The 27421-nt window shown below is 46.4% G+C and overlaps 1 protein-coding gene across 1 annotated transcript in view; it reads left to right on the top strand.

Annotated features, from left to right (window-relative positions):
- The window catches only part of RABEP1 (rabaptin, RAB GTPase binding effector protein 1), an 899286-nt gene that overhangs the window by 299213 nt on the left and 572652 nt on the right, over window positions 1-27421 (top strand). Inside the window, exon 7 of the mRNA XM_086954813.1 lies at window positions 14806-14984. Within this exon, the coding sequence (XP_086810939.1) occupies window positions 14806-14984 (179 nt within the window). The remainder of the gene's footprint in view (window positions 1-14805; window positions 14985-27421) is intronic.

Here is a 27421-nt window from a genome sequence, read left to right as displayed (position 1 = left end):
GTAACCCATCCGTTATCGTGGCCCCCTGATAGTACCATGGTGCCTTTGTTCTGAATGTTTGCATAATTAAATGTCTGTCCATATAGCTGAAAGGCACGCAACCATAGGTTGAGGGGCCGCTCCGGGCAGAGAGGTTCTCCCTGGCACCAGGTGGGCTCTCTCAATGGAGAAGAATTTAAGGGCCTTCCCTGCCAGGATAACGTTAATCAGCCATTGTTTCAGAAACAGTTTCATGGTTGGACCCTCAGCTCACTCAAGGAGACCCTAAAAAAAGTACTTTATTACATCACAAGCTTCTTTCAGTATCTTCTCTTATCAACTGCAGGCAGTGCCAGACCTCAAGAGTTGCATCTGGGATTGCAATTCCCTCACATCAGGCCTCTGCCCCGCAAGCTGTCTTGAGTTGCCGAGCGTCATCCCGGTAGTGCGGTCTCTCGCACTGCTCTCAGCAACCCCTGAAGGCCAGATCCCCCAGGGCACCGCGCGCTGGTTCCGCAGCCCCTGAAAACAGGCATACACCTCTGAGTCTTGGGTGGGAAGTCGTAGGCTGGTGAAATTGGGCTCCCGGGATCCTGGGCTCATGATGATGCAGGATTTACACGAAGTACTCTGCGGAGCTCAGATGGTAGCATCTGCAACAGCTGCCTTCTTGGCCACGCCCCCACCCCCGCAGATTTCCGTTTTCTTTACCAAGAAAAAAACGAATTGCTTTCTGTGTGATTTCTGAGTTCCCTTCCGCAGTGCTATCCGATTAATTCCCTTTGCGGTTTACATATGGGAGTAGGGCTTTAAGGTTGCGCAAACCATTGTATCAGCCAGTAGTACAATGGCTTGCTAAAGTATAATTTTTCGGATAACATTTCCATACGAGTTGTGGGACAAACGTGAGAGAGCTTAGTAGTCATGCAAGTAATACAAAGGATATGTTTGAAGTATACCTCCCTGTGCACTGCACTCCAGGTTAGGAAGGATAGATGTCAGGATAGTAATAGGAACATGGTTTTCACTAGGGCAGCAAAATAAGCCATGGCTGCTAACTTGCTTGTGATCCTGGTTAGGTGTGACAGATAAATATAGCATGCAAAATATTTATTGATCGCACCTAACCAGGAACACAAACGAGTTAGCAGCTTTTCTGGTTCGCATTCCAGAGGACAAACAAGTGGAGCCGATGTGATCTTTGGACAGTTAGAGGGTTTCCTTATCAGCAAGTTATTGTGTCATGGATATCATCACATGTTTCAGACAGTGGGCAGGAGCAGCAGTGCTGCATAGACTAGGCTGGCAGTGATGAGGAGGGTCGTGAGGAAGAAGGAAAAAAATAAAAGTGCTGCTTTTATGTTAAATGAAAGCAGCTCCAGGATTGGTGGGAGTGGCCTCTCTCACTGCTCCTGAGGGCAGTGGAGCCCTATGCTGTCTCTAACTCATCTGACTAAGACAGTTGAGTTAGAGAGGTCTAAACAACGCATGTCTGGCTGGCCGCCGCAAGACGGCTGGCCAAAAAGACATGCGCGCTTTAAACCTAAGTGCCCTGCCTGCCATCACTCCTGACAGCAGCAGAAAGCCTGTCTCGCATCCTGATGCTCGACTTGGGGTTTAGAAAAATAAAATGGTAATTTATTGCAATTTTTATATTTCTATCCCTGGGGGCAACGCTCCTTTGCCTTTAAGGAGGAGCCTCCCCAGAAGGCTTGCTCTGATGTTTGTTTTTAGACCAAATGTCCAAAGCAGAAACTTGGACATACAATTTTCTGGCAAATCACCATTTGGGAGACGTGCACTTACGAATATTAAAACAGACACTTCAGAAGAGACGAACAGACCAGAATACATGCGTCACCCATGCCTGCTGACATCAGTTCCTTTCTTTCCGCTCATCCATACTAATATAATAAAGAGAGAGCCCAAACCTTTGAGGCGGGTAATCTCTGGAACCACAGCACCGATCACAACACCCAATACAGTGTTGGAAAGGGCAGTTGCAGCAGAAGGACATAGGCTATGCAGACGCCCACCATATACCTTTAAAAGGTAAAATACCGTGCCAGCAAAGTAGTCCCTTGTGGGCGTGTCTGCGTTGTGCTGTAGGCGTGTGCTGGGGGCGTGACAAACGCTGGGGGCGTGTGGTACGTTCCGCCCTTCATGCCATGTCTCATATCGTGTGCTAATCCCACCCTGCTCCCTTTAAATACCCCTGCACCCCATAATCATAACCCACCCGTACTCCTTAAAATACCCCAACACCCTTAAACACTAACCCATCTTAACCCTATAAATATACCCTGTACCCCAAAACCCAAACCTATCCCTAAACTCTAAAAATACTCCTGTACCCCAAAACCCAAACCTACCCCTGAACCCTATAAATAGCCCTGTACCTCAAAACCCAAACCTACCCCTGAACCCTAAAAAATACCGCTGTACCCCAAAACCTAGCCCTGAACCCTATAAATACCACTGTACCCCAAAACTCAAACCTACCCCTGAACCCTAAAATACCCCTGTACCCCAAAACCCAAACCTAGCCCTGAACCCTTAAAATAACCCTGTACCCCAAAACCCAAACCTAGCCCTGAACCCTAAAAATAACCCTGTACCCCAAAACCTAAACCTGAACCTTAAAATACCCCTGTACCCCAAAACCCAAACCTAGCCCTGAACCCTAAAAATACCCCTGTACACCAAAACCCAAAACTATATCTGAACCCTTAAAACACCCAAACACCCCAAAACATATACCTCAGTACCCCAAAACATATACCCATATACCCATACTTATCTTATCCAAACATTTTAAAAAAACATGCTTTTACAACGAATTTTGTTGTAAATGTATGCGTGGTAAAAGCATATAAAATTTAATGCCATGCGTTATAATGGCATTGCGGAGTCATGGTACTTTCGTAATGAAAGTATGCGGAGTGATGGTATGTGGAAAGAAAGTTGCGGAATAATGGATGTTTACCCTCCCCGATAAGTACATTGGTGGCACGGCGGACCACATCTGCAGCAACATACTCCTATTTTTTTCACCATTTGAAAAATGCACAGGTCTCTCTCATTGATGCCCAGCACTGACATACACTTTTAGACACACCTCCCGCCACAAGTTCTAGAATTGCGAACTTTAGAGCTGGGGAGCTACTTTCGAATCTCTGCATCAGCTCAACATCCTGTGATTCCAGGCAAATCGCTTTGTCTCCCCGTGCCTACCACAAAGGAATGTGTTCTTCTGTAATGTAAATTGTGCTCATGCCATGTTGCCGAGTTCTCGGTATATAATATTGCAAGGAAAAATAAAGTAAGGGAAACTCGAGTTCACACACTACTGAACGCGCACTCTTAAGTGCATCAGCAGTGCACTGTGAATCGGAGCATTTCAAAGGCCTGTCACAGATAAGAAATGCTATCAAAACGAAATCCTACAAAACAATATACTACTGGCCGGCAGCAATTCATACTCTGACAACGTCGGGACGGGCTGCTAGTTCAGATATAGATGCATAAATTCACTCCTTCCTTCACTCTGTCAAGATATTTTTTCCAAATAGGTTTTCCAGTGTGCATTGGATGTCACCGCCTAAAACAGGGTTTGTAGGGACTGTCGCCAACAGATGTCTGTGACACATCCCCACAATGTGCTTGGTTTCATCACACGACTCAAAGGCCTTTTATAACTGTCCCCCAGATAAACCCTAAAGCCATCTGAGCCCATATTGCGAAACTCTACGTAGTGAAGCAACAGATGGTCCCGCTCCTGGTCGAACTCTAAAGCGAGGACCTGCTCCCAAAGTCATACCCCTCGACAGATCTTCGTGGTCAAAGTCTTCGGGTAAGTCAACAAACAAACTTAAGAAGTTTAAGTGGCCCTTTCCACCACTCTCGTTCTACAGAGAAGGTGCCAGGGTGACTTAAGGTCTCACTCATGTTCCAATCAGGAGGCAAATCAATCCCTGGCCCGACGCATTTTGAGTTCCTGGGTCCATTGGCACAGTCTCAGCAGGTTGAGGCCTTTCATGAGGCCATGCTGCGTATCTTTGTCATGCTTTCAATTCCCTTTAGTGTGTTGTAAGGCCCCAAGGATCCACAGGCACTTCCGGTCTGGTACCCGCCCAGAAGTTTCACCCTTGGCACCATTTGGGCCCTTGAGCATGCTTCGGGTTTCTTAACAACAAAGTGTTTACACTGGAACTAATGCCATTGGAGCCGGAAGAAGAACCGCAACCCATTCTGATGTTCGACTCCCAGTCTGTCGTTTCCACCAGTCTTTATTTGCTGCAGTCTCTATTGAATCCATCTGACTTGATTAATTCCACTGCCGCGCAGTCATGCACAGTGATTACATCAGCATTTGCCCAGGGCCAGCCTTGCGGACAAGACCGAGGTGGAAGTGGGAAAGAGTTTGCCTCACCCCCTATGATAACCGGTAATTGGACCTACACAGTGCCAATGGGCGAGACACTTCACCCAACACTGGATTGGTTTCCCCCCTAGGAAAGCAGCAGAGAAAATGACTTATTTTGCTACAGAGACCAGGAGGACTGCTGAGATCCTCAACTTCCACCTCCTTATTGTGGTGGTAAAGATAAATATATTGACAAAGGTTCTACAGCTTGGCCAAGCACTGACCAAACCGCGTTTGCCCTTCAATGAAGCCCTCACTGAAACTTGGCTGAGCACTTGGGCTAAACAGTGTTCTGGCTCCCTAGTCAACTGACAGGTTGCCATAGGCCTGCACCTAGAGATCCAGACTTCTTAGCACAACATCCAACCCCTAAAAGTCAAAAGGCACAGGTGTCCACCAATGGAGTAAACCCTAAATCCTTTCCGACCCCCCCCTGTCAGTGAGTCAGATTGGGTAGATGCATATGACAAGGTTATATTCTTTTCTGCCAGCCATGCCTTAAAGGCAGTTAACACACACTGTTGAGTAGGTTGCTACACTCCTACACAATGGGATATGGTGGGAGGGACCTTACCTGCAGTCCCAGAAGCCCAATGGGCTGCCTTATCCCAAGTGGGTATGAGTGTGTAGTGCACTCCTGCCTGTTGGTTTATCAGCAATGTATGTGGTTTTTATCCTATGGTGCTACACTGAAATGTATGCTGTCAAACCTTCATACTCAAAATAACAATGCAAATGCCCAGTAATTAAACCTGATTACAGTGTGCACTGTCCACTATTATATAATGCACAAGCTGAACACTTTCCATCAATGTCACCATGCTGGATGACAATATTTATTCTCTGATTATTTTTTTCTTTCTACTTCTTGTTGTAATCCATGAACAATCCTTAATTTACATACAATCCAGAACCATATTGTTAATACATTCTTTTTAAGTGCTTCAAATATTGGCAATGATACATTAAAACAATCTTACTTTTCAAGCCCAATGCATTTCGGGATTTGGGTCCCTGCTTCAGGGGCAATTCTGCAAAAGAAAAATATCAAACAATGTACAAGGGTTGACCTTCAGCTCGATTCATAACATGAAGTTTTCATTTATATATGTATGTTTCCAGCATTGTTCAGTGCTGCTATTTGTGGGTAGTTGTTCACCACATTTGTTGCTCTCATTCTCATGCAATCCTGCCAGGCCAAAAATATGATACAGACCCCTTTTATCATTCACTAGCAGCACGTCCCGACGTTGTCCGGGTATGAATTGCTGCCGGCCAGTAGTATATTGTTTTGTAGGATTTCGTTTTGATAGCATTTCTTATCTGTGACTGGCCTGTGAAATGCTCTGATTCACAGTGCACCGCTGATGCACTTTAAGAGTGCACGTTCAGTAGTGTTTGAACTCTAGTTTCCCGTACTTTATTTTTCCTTGCAATATTATATACCGCAAACTCGACAATATGGCATGAGCACAATTTACATTACAGAAGAACACATTCCTTTGTGGTAGGCACGGGGAGACAAAGCGATTTGCTTGGAATCACAGGATGTTGAGCTGATGCCGAGATTCAAAAGTAGCTCCCCAGCTCTAAAGTTCGCATTTCTAGAACTTGTGGCGGGAGGTGTGTCTAAAAGTGTAAGTCAGTGCTGGCCATCAATGAGAGAGACCTGTGCATTTTTCAAATGGGTGGTGAAAAAATATGAGTATGTTGCTGGAGATGTGGGCCGCCGTGCCACCAATGTACTTATCGGGGAGGGTAAACACCCATTATTCCGCAACTTTCTTTCCACATACCATCACTCCGCATACTTTCATTACGAAAGTACCATGACTCCGCAATGCCATTATAACGCATGGCATTACATTTTATATGCTTTTACCATGCATACATTTACAACGAAATTCGCTGTAACGAAATTCGTTGTAAAAGCATGTTTTTTTTTTAAATGTTTGGATAATGTAAGTATGGGTATAGGGGTATATGTTTTGGGGTACTGAGGTATGTTTTGGGGTGTTTGGGTGTTTTGAGGGTTCAGATATAGTTTTGGGTTATGGGGTACAGGGGTAGGTTTATGGATGAGTATGGGTTTTGGGGTACAGGGGTATTTTTAGGGTTCAGGGCTAGGTTTGGGTTATGGGGTATCAAGGTATTTTTAGGGTTCAGGGCTAGGTTTGGGGGTACAGGGGTATTTTTAGGGTTCAGGGCTAGGTTTGGGGTACAGGGGTATTTTAGGGTTCAGGGTTAGGTTTGGGATACAGGGTTATTTTTAGGGTTCAGGGCTAGGTTTTGGGGTACAGGGGTATTAGGGTTCAGGGCCAGGTTTGGGTTTTGGGGTACAGGGGTATTTTAGGGTTCAGGGGTAGGTTTGGGGGTACAGTGGTATTTTTAGGGTTCAAGGCTAGGTTTTGGAATACAGGGGTATTTATAGGGTTCAGGGGTAGGTTTGGGTTTTGGGGTACAGGGGTATTTTTAGGGTTTAGGGATAGGTTTGGGTTTTGAGGTACAGGGTATATTTATAGGGTTAAGATAGGTTAGTGTTTAAGGGTGTTGGGAATTTTAAAGAGTAAGGGTGGGTTATGATTATGGGGTGCAGGGGTATTTAAAGGGAGCAGGGTGGGATTAGCACACGATATGAGACATGGCATGAAGGGCGGAACGTACCACACGCCCCCAGCGTTTGTCACGCCCACAGCACAACGCAGACACGCCCACAAGGGACTACTTTGCTGGCACGGTTCTTTTACCTTTTAAATGTATATGGTGGGCGTCTGCATAGCCTATGTCCTTCTGCTGCAACTGCTCTTTCCAACGCTCTATTGGGTGTTGTGATTGGTGCTGTGGTTACTGAGATTACCCGCCTCAAAGGTTTGGGCTCTCTCTTTATTATATTAGTATGGATGAGCGAAAAGAAAGGAACTGATGTCAGCACGCATGGGTGACGCATGTATTCTGTTCCGTTCGTCTCTTCTGAAGTGTTTGTTTTTAATATTTTTAACTGCACGTCTACCAAATGGTGATTTGCCAGCAAATGGTATGTCCAAGTTTCTGCTTTGGACATTTTGTCTAAAAACAAACACATCAGAGCAAGCCTTCTGGGGAGGCTCCTCCGTTAAGGCGAAGGAGCGTTGCCCCCAGGGATAGAAAAATAAAAATTGCAATAAATTACCATTTTATTTTTCTAAACCCCAAGCCGAGCATCAGGATGCGAGGCAGGCTTTCTGCTGCTGTCAGGAGTGATGGCAGGCAGGGCACTTAGGTTTAAAGCGCGCATGTCTTTTTGGCTGGCCGTCTTGCGGCGGCCAGCCAAATATGCGTTGTTTAGACCTCTCTAACTCAACTGTCTTAGTCAGATGAGTTAGAGACAGCATAGGGCTCCACTGCCCTCAGGAGCAGTGAGAGAGGCCACTCCCACCAATCCTGGAGCTGCTTTCATTTAACATGAAAGCAGCACTTTTATCTTTTTTTCCTCCTTCCTCACCACCCTCCTTACATGCCAGTCATCACTGCCAGCCTGGTCTATGCAGCACTGCTGCTCCTGCCCACTGTCTGAAACATGTGATGATATCCATGACACAATAACTTCATCATGTGAGTTGTGCTTGTTGTTTTCCATCACTTAGTGCTGGTTACTGCCATGCTTGTTTTTTTCACAATGCTCCTGAAGGTTTAGCCACACTTATCAGAAAATGCCACAGTTCCCTGTGGTAAATATTGTCCACTGATGGCGCTAATCCATGTACCCACCCCTCCACTTACTTTGTAATTATTGTACAGACTCATGGTTACCGTATGTCAATGTCTCGCGTTCAACAAACGATAAACAAAGTTTACATCACAGCTTGAAATTACTATATGTTTTACGCATTTCTCTCAACGCATGATCATCTGCTTTTCTTACTTGTGTGGTCTCACAAAACCGTCTACCGTAATTGTGCCTCTTGAGAACCCGTGACAACCTGAAAACATGATCCCGGAAATGTACTTAACACTGCTTTCTAGAAAGCTACAAACTACCATACACCACCTATTGTCCACTCTACATACTGTTTCACGTTGCTCTGCTCAAACGTCTCCTTGCATGCATTAGTTCTCGCCTGCCTGCTCCCGGTTTATTACCAAAACTTTAGTAATCTACGATCAACACCAAAGACGGACTGCTAACCTGCATTCTCCACTATGTCCATGGCGGCCGCCATTTCAAATTTGTTTTTTGTTACCGTACTTCTCCAGTATATGAATTTGAATTTGAATTTAAAAAGCATTTATTAAGCGCACATATACCTAGCGGTTTCTTGGCGCTGAGGATGCAGTTGAACCTAATGAAAGGGGTGCAGGAGGTTAAAACGGGAAGGCTTGCAGGAAAAGATGAGTTTTGAGCGCCTTGCGGAAGTCAGAGTACAAGGGAATAGATCTGATGGCGGGGGAAGGGAATTGCAGAAAGTGGGACCAAGTACAGCGAATTTCATCCCTCCCATCCATTTTTTTTCTGAAGCGTGGTACAGAAAGGAGAGACTGGGTGGAGGAACGGAGTTCTCTGACCGGAATGTAGTTTTTGATTTTGGAATTTAAAAAAACTGGTGCAGTTCCGGCTCGGTCCTGAAACATGGTGCAGCCAAGTTTGAAGAGGGCCCGCTCTCTAATGGGCAGCCAATGCAAGTCCTTTAGTAAAGGGGTGGCGTGGTGTAATTTAGGGAGACCATGAATGAGGCGGACGGCTAGGTTCTGGACCAACTGAAGGCGTCGAAGGGCATAGGCCGGGATACTATTATACAGGATGTTACCGTAATCTAAGCGAGATAACACCATTGCCATCAGAATGAGTTTTAAGGCAGAGGGGGAAAAGAATCTGGAAATTTTCCTAATGGTGCGAAGGGTAAAGAAACAAGATGATACCACCAAACTGATCTGGGAGTGCAGGGTAAGATGTTGGTTCAGCATGATCCCAAGGGTTTTAACTGAGTGAGAGGGTAGAGGAGGAACCAAGTGAGGGGGGCTAAAACGTGGGGGTCCAGGGACTGGATGTGCCACCTGTGAGAACCACCTCAGTTTTATCTGGATTGAGTTTAAGGTGGTTGAAATTCATCCAGTCCCTGATGAAAATGATAACCGATTGAAAATTGTGGGTGGACTCAGGTGAGTGGGAAAGCTTGAAGATCAACTAAAGGTCATCTGCATAGTTGAAGACTGTGACCTCCAGTTGCTGTAAAGCAAAAATGAGGGGGAAAATGTACAAGTTAAATAAAAGGGGGGAAAGGGAAGAACCCTGAGGGACACCGCACTGCACCTTGCGTGGAGGGGCAGAGAAATCTGCTAGATGAACAGCCTGTGTACGATCTTTCAGGAAGGAAGTGAGCCAAGCCAAAGGGGGCCCCCTGATGCCGGCTGCCTCGACACGGGTGAGCTAAAAAGATCTCTCTCAGAACAAAGGCTGGGCAGACATCCGAGGGGTAACCAGATTTAACCCGGACCAACATGGAAAATAGAGTTTCCCTGGTCAGAGGAGGTATATGGTCTAGATAGAGCCTGTTGGGTGTAGGTTCAGAGGCAGGGGGGGGAGGAGGAAGGTGGAGGTATGTTAGCCTTGATGGCTGCAATTTTCTCAATGAAACAATTGTTTAAAGAATCACAGAGGGATTGAGAAGGGGGAGGTTTGAGGGAAGTTCTATCTGATAAGGCCAACTCGTGGACAGTGGAAAAAATTTCCCTCGGCCGAGAGTATTTTGTCCGAAAAATAGTTGGTCTTAGCCAGGAGAATTGCCTTTTTGTATATGGTAAGCACGAGGGAGTAGTGGGGTTTCAATGTTGGGCAATAGGCGCGTTCGGCCTGACGCACAGCTAATTTCTTTCCCTTGAGGTCATCAGTAAACCATTTGTTGGCGTTATGAGCGCGTTTAACCGTGACAAGTTTCAGGGGGGACACTTGGTTGCATGTCCTAGAGAGCCAAGCGTTGATGGCAGCTAGCTGGGATGAAGGGGAGAGCTCCTCTAAGGCAGGGTTGGAGTCTTGAAGAGAGGAGCAAAGGGAGGGAATGTCGACCTTATTCCAATTACGAGCCCAGGAATTTTTGGGGAAGGGAGGGCGTTTGATCAGGCGGAGGTCTAGAAAAAATGAAATCAGAAAGTGGTCGGACCAAAGACAGGGCGTGATGATTAGGGATGTGACCGGAATATTTATTGACCAGATTTGGTCCAGGGTTTGCCCCTTGATATGGGTGGGGGTGAGCACGTGTGAAATAAAATTTAAACTGTGGAGAGATCCGTGAAGTCTTTAGATACCGCGTCTTCCGCGGGATCGGATGGCCAGAAGTTAAAATCACCAAGTACTAGAACGGAGGAGTTGTTAACTGCTAATGTGGCAAGCAGTTCCTGAAACTCAGCAGTGAAGTGGGGGGGTGGAATGGGGGGGGGGCGGTAAGCAAGAACACAAGTGATGGGAATTTTGAAGGAGCAGATCGCATCACTAAACAGTCGACTGCCGTGATGGTCGGGGAAGAAAGTATTTGGAAATGAAGATCCGAACGGACAATCAGGGCGACTCCTCCGCCTGCCTTGCCTGTCGGCCGATCGGCCTGCAGGACATAGTAGGAGGAAGGTAGGGCTGCAAGGACATTTGGGAGAGAGTCTGAGCAGAACCAAGTTTCTGTCAAAAACAAAAGATCAGGTTTGTGGGAGTCAAGGAACAAAAAAAGTTCAAGGTGGTGCTTGACTGCCGATCTTGTGTTTAAGAGGAAGGCCGAAATAGTGGACGCTGGTCTGGATGACGGGATGGGGGGGTTCTGGGGAGGGAAGGAGTGGGGGTGGTGGAGGAGGGAGGACGGGTGGGGAGAGGGAAGAGGAGTGAGGCCGGATAAGGCCTAGTTTAGCAATTTTGGCAGTGGTTTTAGGGCTAAGGGTCCAAGGGCCTTGATAAAACTAAAGTTCCTCAGAGGGGTAGGTTAAAAATTGGGCATAATGGGGTGCCCCTTGCCCAGGCCGGCCGCGGACGGGCTTGCCGTTGGCGTGCCGCCGCGCATCCGCTGCGCGTTCGCATGGGGCGTCTCTTCTCAAGGGCTGGGAGCGCGATGAGTGGTGCGCTAGCCCTAGAATCACCACTGTCTCTCCTAAGATGGCGCCCGCTACCCTGTCAGCCCTCCGGGACAATCGGCACTCAGCCGTGCCGGACCGGGGCTAGGGGAGCGGGAGAAGAGCAAGGAGGACAGGCAGCAGCAAGGTAGGAACAAGAAAAACAATTTTAAAATACTGCAAGAATTAAAATGACGAGGCAAGCCCACACGCGACCGCAGCAGCCTCAAACCCACTGCCACTGGGTTTCAAGCATCCGCTGCGCGTTCGCCTGGGGCGTCTCTTTTCAAGGGCTGGGAGCGCGATGAGTGGTGCGCTAGCCCTAGAATCACCACTGTCCCTCCTAAGATGGCGCCCGCTAGCCCGTCAGCCCTCCGGGACAATCGGCACTCAGCCAAGTTTGCTATAATTGTTACCAGTAGGCGTTGTTTATTCTAAGTTATCTGGCCCGGGTGCATTGTACTCTTCGGAAAGTTCTTGAAAAAGGTTTGTATTATAGTCGCCAGATATTAAACCGGCTGTTCTTCCATGATTACTTGGTAGATTACAAAAAACTGGATCAAGTGGTTAAATTTAGATTTTTTTTTTCTGGTGCTTGGTGAGATATCAACATTAATCAAGGGCAGTTGTTCAGTCTGTTTGGAGTTACCAATCCTTATACGGGAAATACAGTCTTCCTCGAATGTCAGTTGAACAATATTAGCGTTTAGCTTGGGTCCTACGTAGAATGAAAGGCCGCCGCTGTGCAACCTCTGGGCCGGAGTTCTATATTCCAAGTATCCCTCTATTGGGAGGCTAGCCAGGGACCTTGTTTCCTGCAATAGTATAACCTTGTGATATTTTCAAAACGTTATCACATCTGGTAATTGAAATTTCGTGGTAAGGCTTATTTATAATGTTCCACGAACCTACTGAGAGGCTGGGTTGAGCGCCAGTTCAATTGTGGTTTGCCCAGTCCAGGGCCGCTGACAGCCATGCCCAATCAACCACCATGGTTTTGGGCTCCTCTGTTTCGGGGTGGGTAATCCCTCCAGGGGATCGACCTTGAGTGGATCTTAATATTGAGAATGATGGAAGTCCAATTTTGTCTGATGGGGCAGGGGATTTTGCAAGAACCGATGGGTTCGCCTGGGTACTAGACTTTACACCCCCCCCCCCTTCCTCCACACCTGGAATGACATATTGTCCATCATTTTCCGCACTGGTGTGAGAATCCATACAATAAGTTCCTGATGAAACGGGCGTGCCTCAGTATGCACTCCACAAATAACTGCCAGATGCTCACAGTCTGTTTGACTATGTAGGGCAGGTCTTCAGGGGTTCCTGCACCCTCCAATGCCATTGGGGGCCTGTTCGACTGGAGTCTCCCCCTCAGCAGCCTTTTCTCCCAGTTGTCGCCATCATCCAGCCACCAGGCAGCTTGCTTTAGAGCTTCGACCACTCTGGTCACGCTGGTCACATTAAGTTGTAGCGAGTTAGAATCCTCAAGTGCCACCTGTATACGCAGGTATCTAAAATGCCCTGTTTCCCAGCGTAATCCAAGGCAGGGAAGTCGCTCCAAAGGCAAGGCAGTGAAAAGAGCTAAGACTTTTGCCTGTTAAGACGTAGTCCAGGACATTCGCCAAATTTCTCCAGGAGCTTCAACAGCCTAGGTACCGCCTCATGAGGAGAGACAATATAGAAGAGGGCATCATTTGCATACAATGACACAACGTAGCATCACCTCCCCCGTCCGGATGCTCCACAGCTCCGAAGTAACATAACTTAACAGAATATGCTGGCAAATAAGAATGTTGGTATCAATACTGTTATCTCAGAAATCAGAATCACTCAGTGACTCAAAAAGTTCAGAATGCCCCAAAAAAATCCTAATTTTAGGAAGCCTCTCTCACCTAACAGAAATGGAGGAGTGGAAGAATACTACCATGAATTTGCAAGCAGGCATAATAATTTATGGCATACTGAACAGTCCACATTTTTAATTAATTTTCTCAACTATCATACAGCCTCACTATTTAGATTCTCCTTCAAATTAATTGGGATCTTGTGCAAGGAGGCACAGTAAATACATTGTGCTTTAGTTAGAATTTATCTTGGGTGCTTAATTGCCTTTCAGCAGACGGTGTTGATATAAAGGAACATACTATATGTGCTGATGATTGACACATTTTATTCTAGATTTTGTATTCTCTGGATCCCACTAGGCACAACTTGTAGGAAACTATACAGCCATGAGTTCTGATTACAAAATTGTGGATTCACCAGTTAGTAATTGTACTCTTGCAGGTAAATTTAGTCTGATGAAATGTTCTTGCTGTGTGTATCTTATTTTCAGTTTTTCATATCATTGTGGGTTATACTTAAATTATTCTTTGGGCATTATAGTAGACTTTTTTTTGTGAATGTGTTTTTTTTTGTTGTTTTTTTTTAAAGAGTTTTATATAGCGCGATCTAGACCCGAGACATCGGGTATCAGAGCGCTTTACATGAGCACCAGTTTCGTTACAGAAGAACACATTCATTTTATTTATTGTTAGGCATGGGGAGATTAAGTAATTTGCCCAGAATCACAGGATGTTGAGCGTCATTGCAGAGACTCGAACCCGGTTCCCCAGCTTTGAGGTCTCCCGCTCTAGCCGTAAGCAGGTTAAATACCCAAAATGTAAATAAACGTACCTTTCCCATTCGTTTTCTAAAAAGAGGGATGGTAACGATCAGTTGGTATTGTTGTTCCTATTTCTCCTTTCATGTATTTGAAAATCACCCACTGTCCTGTCGATACCTTATACATTGTCTGAAAAAAAGAATTGACCGTGGCTGTCCAGGTAAATTGTCAAGCCTAATGTGACGCTGTACCAGACTCTCACAATATTTTTCTAGTCTTGATGTCTTGGAACTACCTACAAGCATGTCAGAATGGTTAATTCTAATTTAAAAGTTAAATGATATGGCTTCCCTGATGCTGAATATTAAGAATTCACAAAGGCAAGTGTTTATTTATTGTGCCTTAAGTTATTCTTAGTTTTATGTGTCTTTGATACAGGGCACCTGAAGTCTACAGAAAAATAGCCAAACATCTACGAATAGTTTTCCAATTAACTACTTTTACTTAAATGTTCTCTTCATTTACATAGTTTCTCTACAGCTTCTTACAACAACCAATATTTGTGTTTTTAGTGTAGCTTCATCATTATTTTATGTCCAGGGGTATGCCATACCTGTAGGGTGTTTCTTTTCCTGACCCTTTCAATGCTAGCTATTTTCCGTATGCAAATGGCTAAACCTTCAATAAGTGTTTCTGTTAAAATATATCAATTGTGTTTGTCCCTTTTTAGTTTGCCACCTTTTAGACCAGGAACGACAGCAACACAATCAGTTGAAACACACTTGGCAGAAAGCAAATGACCAGTTCTTGGAGTCTCAGAGACTGATGATGAGAGACATGCAGCGCATGGAGATAGTTCTGACTTCTGAGCAACTCCGTCAAGTGGAAGAAAAGAAAAAGAAAGAACAGGTGATGTGAAAGTCAGATGTTTAACTTTGCTTGAGGAGTCTGTTCTGTCTCCTTCAACTAAATTATTGTGAAGTAATGTACTCCGTATATTGCATCCTGGTGCCATATTTGTCATTTAAAATCCCAGCATAGCAAACCAAGCTGTCTAAATGTCATAATTAGTTCAACCGACCCTGAATGAGTCTCAGCATCATATGTTCTAATCAGATAATCTATTATATAGTCTATGCAATGCATTTCTTGAATGAGAAAAAAAAGCAAAATTAATGTATAGTGCCTTATCCTCCTCCCCTCTACAGCCACTCCTTTGCTTCCTACCCATTACTTGCAAATAAGTATCAAAGCCTTAACCTATTCACTGAAGGAACAAGAGGAGGCCAACAGATGTGCCAAAATGTGTTGGTCTCTGCTGGGAAACCAGATCATCTCCCAAAAAAATGATTCCACTCCCCTTTCTCCCTGAATAGGATAGATCATTACAAATTACCTGGAAGAGAAGCATCAAATAATATGTAGAATTATAGACGGGTCACAGTGAATTGCGGGGATGTTTTTCACTGTGGAGTTCTGAGTGACATCAAATAGATAATTTGAGCTTCACTCTAGTTGTCTATGATGTCACTCTCACAACCCTGAGTGGGGTGTAAAGCCTATGGCAGAGGAGTTATGGGGGAGCATACATAACATGGCCTTTGTTAGCTATCACTGTTCCAAAGGTGTAAATAAAACTTACCTGTCATCCTTGACCAACACCCACCACCTTCTATGCTTACCTTTCCTCTGCTGTAGCTGTGCTTTCTGCTTTCAATCAAGGCAGAGAAGCCGTGCTGCGCTGCCAGGCTCTCAGGTAGGCCCTGTCAGACTGCCCTGGGAAGCCTTTGACATCACAACAGGGAGTAACTAGTTTTGTACTCAACTGTTGCTATGTCATAGCAGTGGGTTATGAGATCCAGAAACTGAAATACACTAGAGGATCTCTGAGAGCCATATATGAAGGAAGGTGAACTGAATTGCAAATATTATTCACAAATCAATCAATCAAAGCATTTATATAGTGCACTACTCACCCAGAGGGTCTCAAGGCGCTAGGGGAGGGGGGTTCGCTACTGCTCGAACAGCCAGGTCTTGAGTTGCTTCCTGAAGGCGAGGTGGTCCTGGGTCAGGCGGAGGTGGGTCGGGAGGGAGTTCCATGTTTTGGCGGCGAGGTAGGAGAAGGACCGTCCCCCTGTGGTGGCTCTTCGGATGCGGGGGACGGCGGCGAGGGCGTGGCCGGTCGATCGAAGCTGGCGTTTAGGGGCGTAGAAGTTGAGGCGGCTGTTGAGGTATCCTGGGCCTTGGTTGTGTAGGGCTTTGTGTGCGTGGGTGAGGAGACGGAAGGTGATTCTCTTGTTGACCGGGAGCCAGTGCAGGTCTCTCAGGTGTCCGGAGATGTGGCTGCAACGGGGGATGTCCAGGATGAGTCGTGCTGAGGCGTTCTGGATCTGCTGGAGTCTCTTCTGGAGTTTGGCGGTGGTTCCGGCGTAGAGGGAGTTGCCGTAGTCCAGATGGCTGGTGACGGGGGCCTGGGTGACCGTCTTCCTGGTCTCGGTAGGGATCCACCGGAAGATCTTACGTAGCATGTGCAGGATGTTGAAGCACGACGAGGAGACGGTGTTGACTTGTCTGGTCATGGAGAGGGAGGAGTCCAGGATGAAGCCCAGGTTGCGTGCGTGGTCTGTTGGTTTGGGTGCGCTGCCTAGGGCGGGGGGCCACCAGGAGTCGTCCCAGGCGGAGGGTGAGGATCCCAGGATGAGGACTTCCGTCTTGTCCGAGTTCAGTTTCAGGCGGCTGTTCTTCATCCATTCGGCTACCTCTTACAAAACATCCAGCCACTCCACTCGGCAAAGGCTGTTTCAGAAGAGTCACATGTTACTTAAGTAACAAGTGATGGAATGATTGCCTAGATCTGATAGTAACATGGGAAGGTGTTAAAGTATTTTCTGGTTCACAAAAAGGTGCAAATAAATGTAATGTAGATTTTGGACCCAACACATGCAAACCAGTGGTTGAGGAAAGAAGCCATAAAGATGTGTGCTATTGACCTCTAAAACATTTTCAGATTTGTATTCAGAAAGCGAAATTTCATATTCAGTGTCCTGCTATTTAGCCTCAGGAACTTTCAGAGAATTATCTCCAAGTACATGGACATTGATAGCAGAATATCTCAGAAGAATGAAGATTTTTGGCTACTTTGATGGGTGACTACTACGTTTTTGCAGTAAGTCCATTGAGTACAGTATATCAGTACTTCTACATTGAAGTAACACTCATTTAAAGCTGGGTCTGAACATTAACTACTGCAAGTCATCATGTCTACTACACGGGAGGTGTGCTAAATCCAAAAGAAATAATAATGTATCCTTCAGGGAGGGAGTTGCCAGAAATGCCAGTCTCTGATACCCAACAGTGAGTAACCTCTTGTTGAGGGTTGGTGGCCTCTTGCATATTTATCGTACCCAGCACAAGATGCAAAATAAGACTGATGCATCGAGGAACAATTAAGTCATTGTACAGATCACAAGGTCACTGTTTTTCCAAAACAATCTTCTGATTGCAACAAATGTGCCTTGTGTATACCATTTCGTCAGATTGGGATTCTGTCAGTAAGGGATCTTGGATGCCCACGGAATGTAGAACACCATTGCATGCTCTAAATTGTCTAAACATCTTACTTTGTATCTTGCCATTATCAATATGCAGTTGTAGATCTAAGAATTCTACGCTTTTACTATGATTCATTTTGAATGTACATTATATGTATTGGCATTTAGGAACTTATAATCAACAGACGATTGTTCCTTACTACCAGTCCATATCAGGATAAATTTGTGTTCTGTTCAGCTCTTGGCATTTCTGCTCCAGGCGTGCTCCTTCTAATACCATCCAATAAAAAGGTTGGCATAGGAGTTGGCAAACCTGTAGCCTATTGTGGTGCCCTGCTGTTGATGGTGCATCAGCTTGTTGTGCAGAAAGGCAATTTTAGATAGAATGATGTCCACCGTTTTCAGTACCATGACCATATGTTCATAACCAGTGGGTTTGCGGGGCCCCAAACACATTAGAAAGCTGTTATTCCAAATTCTTTCTTAAAACAGGTATATCAACATCAGATTTGTTAAGTATGTCCTTACTATCTTCTTTAAGGAGTTGAACTCCCTGTTAATATCACTGATATGGGGGAAAGGGTGCCGCCGGGTGGCCCTAGCGACTATACAACTCCCACACGACCAAGGTGGTCTGGGAGCCCCATCCTTGGAGGCCTACTTCCAAGCAGCGCAGTTACAATGGCTATCACGCTGGACGCCTGGGCATCAGATTGAAGAGACAGACACACGAACGGGATCCCCTAACGATCCCCGCGATACATAGACTTCCACTACCGGGCACGAAACCAAATCCGGTGAAAGTAGCGAGGTCTTGAATGCTCAGACTCCACCGTCTCTCCCGCGCTAAACCATTGTATTTACCATGCTGCCACTGGCAGGACTGCCCAGGGGAGAGATCATTACACGTCCCGAGACATGCAGGTTTGTCAGAATAGCAGTGATACTCGCAGAAGTGGAATCACTATTTACGAAGGGCCAATTAGCCACCTTTGAGAGTCTAGTAGAGGGGAGTGGACTCACCCCCTGGGCAGTTTATCCTGCATACGCAACTCATTACCGACTGTGGGAAAACGTGGAATCTAATGGATGGATGGAGAACCGCAGACACACCCCACTCTGCATGCAATATTAAACATGGGTAACATCACCTAATCACATGGATTTAGAAATTCATCATTACGCTGACTGCCTCACCGCTAACTCGGCTCAGAGAGAGATGGTAGGAGGAATTTGTTTGGGCACTTCACAACAAGAAATGGCCCACAGCCCTAGAGCACCATAAGAAAGTCTTGCGCAACCAGCGCTTCAAGAATATTCAATTTAACATATTACACCGAGCGTACCTCACCCCACAGCTGCTTCAGCGATTTTATCCTATAGAGAAGTTTGAATGCCCCCGCTGCCACCTGCCCAGCGCTACATTCATACATATGCTTTGGGCATGCCCCGATCTGCAGTCCTATTGGACCGAAATACACACTACGTTACAGGCAATCACGGGCCTGACAAACCTTAACACATAGGAGGCGTGCACCCTGGGAGTATTTCAACATAATAAATAACAAAGAACAGGAACACGATTCGCAGTATTAGCTATACTCCTAGCAAAACGTGACATCACAATGCACTGGCATTCTCCTACGGGTCCCCCGATAGAAGCATAGAGAAGGGCGAGCAGAAAATGGAATGCAGCAGAAGAGGAAGCAATTAGACTAGAAGAGGTTAAGGGGATACGCCGTAACCCAATCTCAATTCTATTTGCCCTAACTAACCTTTAAGGTTGCCAGGATACTTTGTATGTGTCTTCAGACACCGATATGGTCCACATCTCGGAAAAAAAAGAAACGAGTCAGGCTTGGTCGAGGTCACCCTTGTCAGATAGGTTTTAGGTGAAGTCTGCAAGAGTCGAGGGAGAAGCACAATAAGTGCACCTGAAGCTTCTCAACATCTAGAAACTCCCGCTTCAGGGAAAGATCACCCATTCAGCAGTCTCAGCACCTAACTCGGTCTTCGATATCTGACTCAGACCATGTGCTGAACTTGGAGTCGATGCAACCTAACTCCCCTGGCCATCTTCAACATTCAAGCAGGTGTCTATGTTTAAAGAGACCATACTTCAGATTTCTAAGATCATTCCTGCTCCCACTGATATGCCTTCCGTCTTCCTGGACCCATTGTGCCTCTAGTCGGACTTCTACTGGGGAGAGATCTTCTCTGGTCCTGACCGACTGTCTGTAAAATCAGCCTTTTCCAACAATGTTCACCCCTACATTGCAGGCCCTGCATCGGCTATTGAGTCTGATCCAGAGCCTTCTTTAGCTGGGGTGTGTCCAGTATTGAGGTGCACAATACTAAAGCAAATACTGGGGATCCGTGCTCCCTTCTAGTCTGTCTGAGCAACAGTACTTCCAGAGGATAGGGGGCCTTTATGGATAGGTTTTGGATGCCATAAAAAGTCTTCAATATGTCCTACTTGATGGGGATGTCTATGAGGCCCATAATTTGCTTACACCTCATTATACGGATTCTGAGTCACGCAAGTCCTGTAATTACCAATACTATCAGAAGAGACTAAGTATAACCTCCTCACAGAAATGTTGCAATCTGAGCCGTTTACCATTTAGCTGTTGTTGCTTTCCAAAAGTGCCTTGACTGACTCATTCTTGGCTGCTTTGTCTAAACAATTTTCTGTACCTGTTATCAGTTGCGCAAATATGAAACATCACAGGCCAGCACCAGATGATACTGGCGTTTTGACTCCGCATCCAACACTGCAAAGCGTTGTAGTATAGGCGTCCATAAGTAAAGTTCACCAGATTTCGTTGCCTACCTCTTCTCCAGAGAGCGAGTCAAAAAGAATTGGCGCTGTGGGCAAAAACAGACCCTCTTCTATCAGTTTGGCAATAGGCTTCCTGAATGCACTTTGTTTCCTTGTTTTGTACACACATTCAGTGTTTCAGCTATGGGCAACCCTGCCATTATTAGGCAGCATGCCTATGTGCTTGTGTATATCTACATTAGTGGTTGTGCTTGCTTGTGAGTGTGCTTGACTGTGTGTATCGAAAATCTGTTTGTTGAAGACACAGAAAACCTCTTACAGTGGAACAATTTACGCTTCATTGAATTTCCAGAACGAGTAAGAGGCCAAAATACGACTTACTTCCTAGGAAAATGGTTGACATCCATATTACCTATAGGTAAATTTTCAGCCTAATAGCAAAACCACCATCCCAGGCCCTGGCAAAGCCCACAATGGAGTGATGATAGTCAAGGAGGCTAGATTCAAAGGCGTATCGCAGTTTGACTCCAACATTAATATTCCCAGGAGGTGTTGTCAGAGATGGTGGCCACCAGGACATAGCTTGCAGAGCTCCCATACGGACTCGTGAGGATCCTGAATAATCCGTCATGATAGCCGCCCGTGGAGTCCTTCCACCGATCGGCTTACCTGTGGGGCTGAAGGCGGTGTTTAAGGTACTCCGTAGGATTGCTTGTGGCCTCTGTGCTGCTATGAGTGGACTGCTGCTGTGAAGTTGCCCCCACTGTGTTCAGTGTTCTCTGGGCCTCTGAGGAGCACCCGGAGCCACTGGTTTGCTTGCTGTTGCTGATGAGCATGCAACGAGACAACCCCTGAGTGGCATGACAGGAGCGCAGTGTTGGTGACAGAGATGCTGACACTGTAGGTGTTCATGTTGTCACCATTTCGGAAGCCACGGCTGGGCCGGGCCTGAGGTGATATGGTACAGTGAAGGAGGCATAGTCTGAATCCCGCAGTTGGTGCTGAAGGGCGACTGTGGCCGGAGGATTCGGATAAGGACTGCTGAATTAAGGCCCAGATCTCTCTATTGGGGTGAATGTATGACATTGTTCTGCATTCTGTCCATCAATTGTTCTTTTTGCATTTGTCACCCGGTGAACGCGGCAGCCAAAAGGTTGCTGGTGCGGTGCCTTGATCCACTAGTAGGCTAGTGCCTGGAAAGTCTGAGGTGTGAGCCTCCCTTCAGCGGGGAACGCAGGTGCTACACGCTGTCTTTTAAGATCCTGTGGTGAGGACTAAAACTACTCTGCAATGGGGCTGCATGGTCTCCATCTCGAGAGACACAACTGGCTTGTACTCGGCGGCCCTTGCCGTGGGGTTGAGGAGGCTGCAGGGATCCACGATTTAAGTGAGCCATAGCACTGTGTTTTGGGCTGCCAGTGACAGCTATAGCTGGTGAACAGTATCATGGGCCACTGTTACGCTTTTATGAAGTCCTCTGCATTACAGCCTCTAGCGAGTGGGACATTGCTCCTCCTTCCCGCCTGCCTTGAGGACCAGTGGCCTAAGGAATACTCCAGGTTCTATCTGCTGGGGTGTTATGCTAGGATGTGACAGCACAGTCTTCATGTCGGGAGATGCTGATACTCTTGAACAGTGTATTGGCTGTGATGCCCCCCCCGCCCCACCCCACCGCCGGCATGCTGAGAACATTTGCGCTGTGGCTTGGACGGCTGGGGCTAGGGAAGGTGGCTGCCTAGGGGTAATAACCAATACACTGAGGATCAGCTGGCCGCACTGATGGCTATCACCCGTACAACTGAATAGCGAAACAGGTGCAACAACCGCTTTACAGATCCTTAAACGCTGCATTAAGTCTCCAAACTGAATCAATCATTCAGTATTTGTAATGCACAGCTTACCACCGGTGAGGGTGTCCAGGTGCTAAGATTCTGGGCTCAGTCGAAAAGCCAGGTTCTGCGCCTCTTCCTGAAGTCGGTGATATTCGGAGGTGGAGGGGAAGGCAGTTCCAGGACTTAGCGACAAGGTAGGAAAAGTAATAGCCTCCACAATGGCTTCAGCGGATGTGCAGTATCTGGGCAAGGGAGGTGGAGCGAAGGTCTCTAGATGGTTGCTGGTTGATGATTGCCTGTCCTTGGTCGTAGAGGGCTTTGTAGGCATGTGTCAATATCTTGACTTGGCATCTTTTCTGGATGAGGAGCCAGTGGCGGTTCCTGAGATGAGGGTTGGTGTGGGTCTGTTTGGGCAGGGTAAGGATCATTCTGGGCGATGAGTTCTGTATCGTCTGGAGACTTTGCATGAGTTATATGGTGGTTCCTGTGCATAGTGTGTTGCCATAGTCCAGGTAGCTGGTGATTAGGGCTTACGTGACTTCTTTGCTGATGGGGAGCCGTTTGAAGATTCTTTGGAGCACGCAGAGGGCATGGAAGCGGGCAGAAGAGACTGTGTTGATCTGTTTCATGGTGAGTTTACTGTCCAGGATGAGGCCAAGGTTGCTGACGTCGTTTGTCGGTGTATGAGTGGGTCTGATTTCGGCGGGCCACCAGGTGTCGTTCAAGGGGGAGGCGTTATTGCTAAAGATCTGCACTTCGGTTTTGTCAGTGTTCAGACAGTTGGCCTTCATTCAGTCGGCAAAAATGTACATGCAGTTGTGGAAGTTGGTCCTGTTGGTGTGGGGTCTGCTGAGAGTGAGAGGATTATCTGGGTATCGTTGGCATAGGATGTGGTGTTATGATAGTGTGTTCTGACAATCTTGGCTAAAGGTGTCATGTAAGTGTTAAAGAGAATGGGGCTGAGGGATGAACCTATAGGAATGCTGCAGATGGTGCTCTCAGATTCCGAGGTGAAGGGAGGTAGGCGATTTTCTGTGTTTGTCCTGTGAGGCGTGATGCAATCTATCTGAGTGCACCCCCTGGTTACAGATCTGGTGCAGTCTCTTGAGGAGTGTGTAGTGGGATACTGTGTCAACAGCTGCGGAAAGGTCGAGGAGGATCAGGGCTGCCAATTCTCCCCCTTCGAGTATTGTGCAGATGTCATCGTTGGCGGCATTCAGGGCGGTATCGGTGTTGTGATTGGCACGGTAACCGGATAAGGAGGTGTCTAGCAGGTTGTTTCTCTCCAGGTGTTCCGTGCGCTGCCTGCCGGTTAATTGACTTATTCAGGACTTTGGTAGAGAAAGGGAGCAGCAAGATGGGGCAGTAGTTCAGGAGTTTGCTGGGGTCGGTGGGGACGAGGGGTTCTTATTTCTTTATTTTGAAAGTTTTGTAGAGCGCGTACAATATCCTGGCGGATATCAGAGCGCTATATAATCAATAAATGTTACTTATACAGTAGATAAGAGCGAATCCAAACATATGTACAAAGCATATAATAAAAGCGGCATAGTAAGATGCAGCATCAAGTCTGTCTTGTGGTTGGGAGGGCATGTACATCTCGTCTCAAGTTTTCAATAGACCACACTCATGTGAATTTGGCCTTGAGGATGGACTTTACTTCCTTTTTAAAAGAGGTAGTGGAAGGGTTAAGTCTGGATTCCGGGGGTAAGGCATTCCAAAATCTGGGTGCCATGCCAGAGAAGGTTCAGTTATAAGTTTTTTTCTTATTGAATTTGTGGTTTCAGTATAAATTTTTCTGCATTTCTTGAGGGTCTGATCCCAACTCAGATCGCCAGTTTCTGTGCCAAGTAGCTGGGTGCCTTGATATGCATGGCTCTGTGCGTCATGCATGCTATCAACGGCCCCTCCGCGGCGGGATGCCTGGCTTTCACCTTGGGGATGCCCAGTACGGGTTATCTCACAGGGAAAAAGCCAGGACGGGTTCCCAAGGCAAGCGCCGAGATGCCCTAGGGTAAGTCGAGCGCTATATAAGAACACACATACATACATACATACATACATACATTCTCAACTCCTGGGGTAACCAGTTCAGGGATTGTAGGTCTGGGGAGATGTGGGAACTACGTTTAGAGCCAGTTATGAGTCTTGCTGCTGCATTGATTGAAGCTCTTAATGTTGCAGTTGATGCTTTGGGTAGGCCGCAGAGAGAGACCTCTCCGCATTCCACTTTGGGTATAACCAGAGCCTGTACTGCTTGCTTGAAATCATTGTGTGGGAGGAAGGGTTTCAGTTTCCTCAGTGTGTTTATCTGGACGTTTGCTCCCTTTGTAGCACTACTGATATGTTTTTCCATGTTGAGGTTACTGTCTAAAGTTATTCCTAGTGACTTCGCTGAGTCCACGATGGTAGGTTGAACATTGAATGCCGTAATATGTTTGATATATTTTTGCATTTTGTGGATTTGGGCCGGTGGAGCTATTAAAAGGAATTCAGTCTTTAGGGCATTCAGTTTGAGATGATTTTCTGCCAGCCAGGTTTGGGTATTCCTAAGCGCTGTATTAAGTAGTTTGACGTCATCTAGGCTGTAGATCTTGAGGTATAGTTGCGTGTCATCTGCATACATGTGATATTATACGTTTGAAGTTTGTAAAATTTCGCTTAGGGGCTCCAGGAAGAGATTAAACAATGTCTGGGATATTAAGAACCCTTGCTGGACTCCCAAAGTTACTGGGACGGGCTTGGACAGGGTGTTGTTGACTTTGAATTGTTGTGTCCGGTTTTCGAGAAATGAAGTAAACCAACTTAGCACTGTATGAGTAAACGGGATCCATTTTGATCAAGTATTTGCAGCCGATCGTTAATTATGTGTGTCATGGCTGATTCAGTGCTATCACCTGCACGGAAACCTGATTGGTGTTTGTTAAGGAGGTCAAAGTGATCAATATGCTTCGTTAGTTGTAGATGCACACATGTTTCCAGAAGCTTGTCCAAGGTAGGAATATTGGAGATAAGGCGATAGTTGTTTAGGTCCGTAGGGTCTGCCGTGGGCTTCTTTAGAATGGGTCATACCAGACCTACTTTGAGGGTATCTGGGATGCAACCTTGTTGAAGTGAACGGTTTATGATCTTGGACCAGAGAGGTAGAAGCAGTGGAGTTAGGTCTTTGACTGCGTTTGCCGGAAGCGGGTCAGAGAAGTTATTGGCGGGGTTCAGGGCACTGAGTGTTTTGCCTATGGAATCTTCAGAGTAGGTGGTATATGATGACCAGGCTGCATCGTTTTTTAGGTTGGGCTTTGATGTGAGTTGGCATGGAGCAGTTGGGAGTGCTGGAGGGGTTTGAGTATGCGGTCTCGCGTATAAGGTTAGATCATTTAAGAGGTCGTTCTTGATGGTATCGATCTTCAGGGTGAAGAAGGTGGCTAATTCTTCACAGTTTGGCTGCAGGCATTCTATATCTTGTGGACGTTGAGGTGCCCGTTAGATGGGGTTTTGATCAGTTCAAAGAGTTTTTTGGGACAATTTCTTGCCTGGTCAAGTTTTAGGCTGAAAAAGTCGGCTTTCGTGCACTTGACCTTTCGATAATATGCCTTTCTCTTTGTCCTGAGAATCTTGAGGTGATTGGCGGATGGTATTTATCTCCAGGCACGTTCCGAAGTTCTGAGCGAACGCCTGTCCTCGTTGAGTAGTCCGTTGTATCAAGGTTTAGAATCTTTTTTAGTTGAAGTGGTGCAACCTCATTTATTATCGATGTCATGGTCGAGAGGTAATGATTGGTGAGATCATGTACTTTGGAAGAACCTGCGGGGGGCAATAGTAGGTTGTAACAGGAGGATGGCAAAGTGTTGAGGTTGAGTTTTTTCATGTCTCTTTTCCCCACTTTTGGTCTTGTGGATTGAACTGAGTTGAGGGAGAATTTGTATAGCGCTACTTTACCCATAGGCGTCAAGGCGTTCAGTTTCACCGTTTCCTTAATGGCGAAGGTGATGATTTGATGGTCTGACCAATCGCAGGGTTGGATCGATTCTAGCTGAATGGAGTCTATTTTAGAGATTATTAAGAACCTTTGTCATGTTTGGGGATGCTGCAGAATTGGGTTAGGTCTAGGTCAACTATGAAATTGTTGAGACTGTTCACTACTGTATCGTTGTGATCATCCCAATGGAGATTGAAGTCTCCAAGAAATATTTGGGTATTTTGTCGCCCCGTGTTTGAAGATACCATATTCATGAGGTGTTCGGTGAAGGCGAGGTTCTCGCCTGATGGGTGGTAGATGATGTGCAGAGAGCAGACCGGTTTGCCCTTGCTAGTGATGTCAAGGAATATGTATGCGCATGACTGGAATGCTGGGGAGATGGCTCTGTTTACTGAGATATTACTACGATGTATGCAGGTGATACCTCCCCCGGACTAATCGGCTCTGTCTAGTCTGATGATGTTGTAATTGGGAGGTACTAATATGTCAATGATTGGTGTGGAGAATTCCTTTAGCCAGGTTTCAGTTAGCATTATCAGGTCTGGTTCTTGTGTGAGGATGAGGTCAGCTATGTCCGCTGCATGTCTAGCAGCCGATCTGCAGTTTAGGAGTATATATTTGAGTTTGGGCGTGATGATGGCTGAGGAGGGTTCCTGAGTGATAGGGATTCTTCTAAGGTTGATGTCTGTGATGCCTCTAGTGTTTGGTTTAGTGGTCCTATTGGTTGGGGGGGGGGGATAGTAGGAATCACCGATGAGGCGGGAGTGAGTGGCTTCATGGGAGCGGAATCATACGAACTCAACAGGGAGAGTAAATCGCTCTCTGAGAGCGGGTTGGTGCTTCTAATTGGTCGGGATGCGTTATCGTATGAGGGGTCTGAGGACAAGCTGGGACAATAGAGAGGTCTTGCGTGTTTCTATGCGTCAAGAAATGTGGCTGTGATGATGGATGGTGGTGAGTTGGCGGCTGATATCCTTACTTCCTAGGTTGTAGAGACGGTGGGGGCAGGGGACCGTGGGTGCTCTCAAGTGGATGTAGTTCATGATGGCGGTGGTGAGCTGTTCCCGTGCAGTGAGTGGCTGGTTGGGGGAGGTATTCATTGTAGTGAGGAGGCTGAGGAGGTCAGTGGTGCTGTACATGGTGGATATCTTGTGGAAAAGGTTCGCTAGATCGTCGCTGAATTCTTGAGAAGGAAGGATTGTATT

Source organism: Lissotriton vulgaris, chromosome 2_1 (assembly GCF_964263255.1).
Source record: "Lissotriton vulgaris chromosome 2_1, aLisVul1.2, whole genome shotgun sequence".
NCBI classification, from domain to species: Eukaryota; Metazoa; Chordata; class Amphibia; order Caudata; family Salamandridae; genus Lissotriton; species Lissotriton vulgaris.
This window is presented reverse-complemented; position numbering and strand designations above follow the sequence as displayed.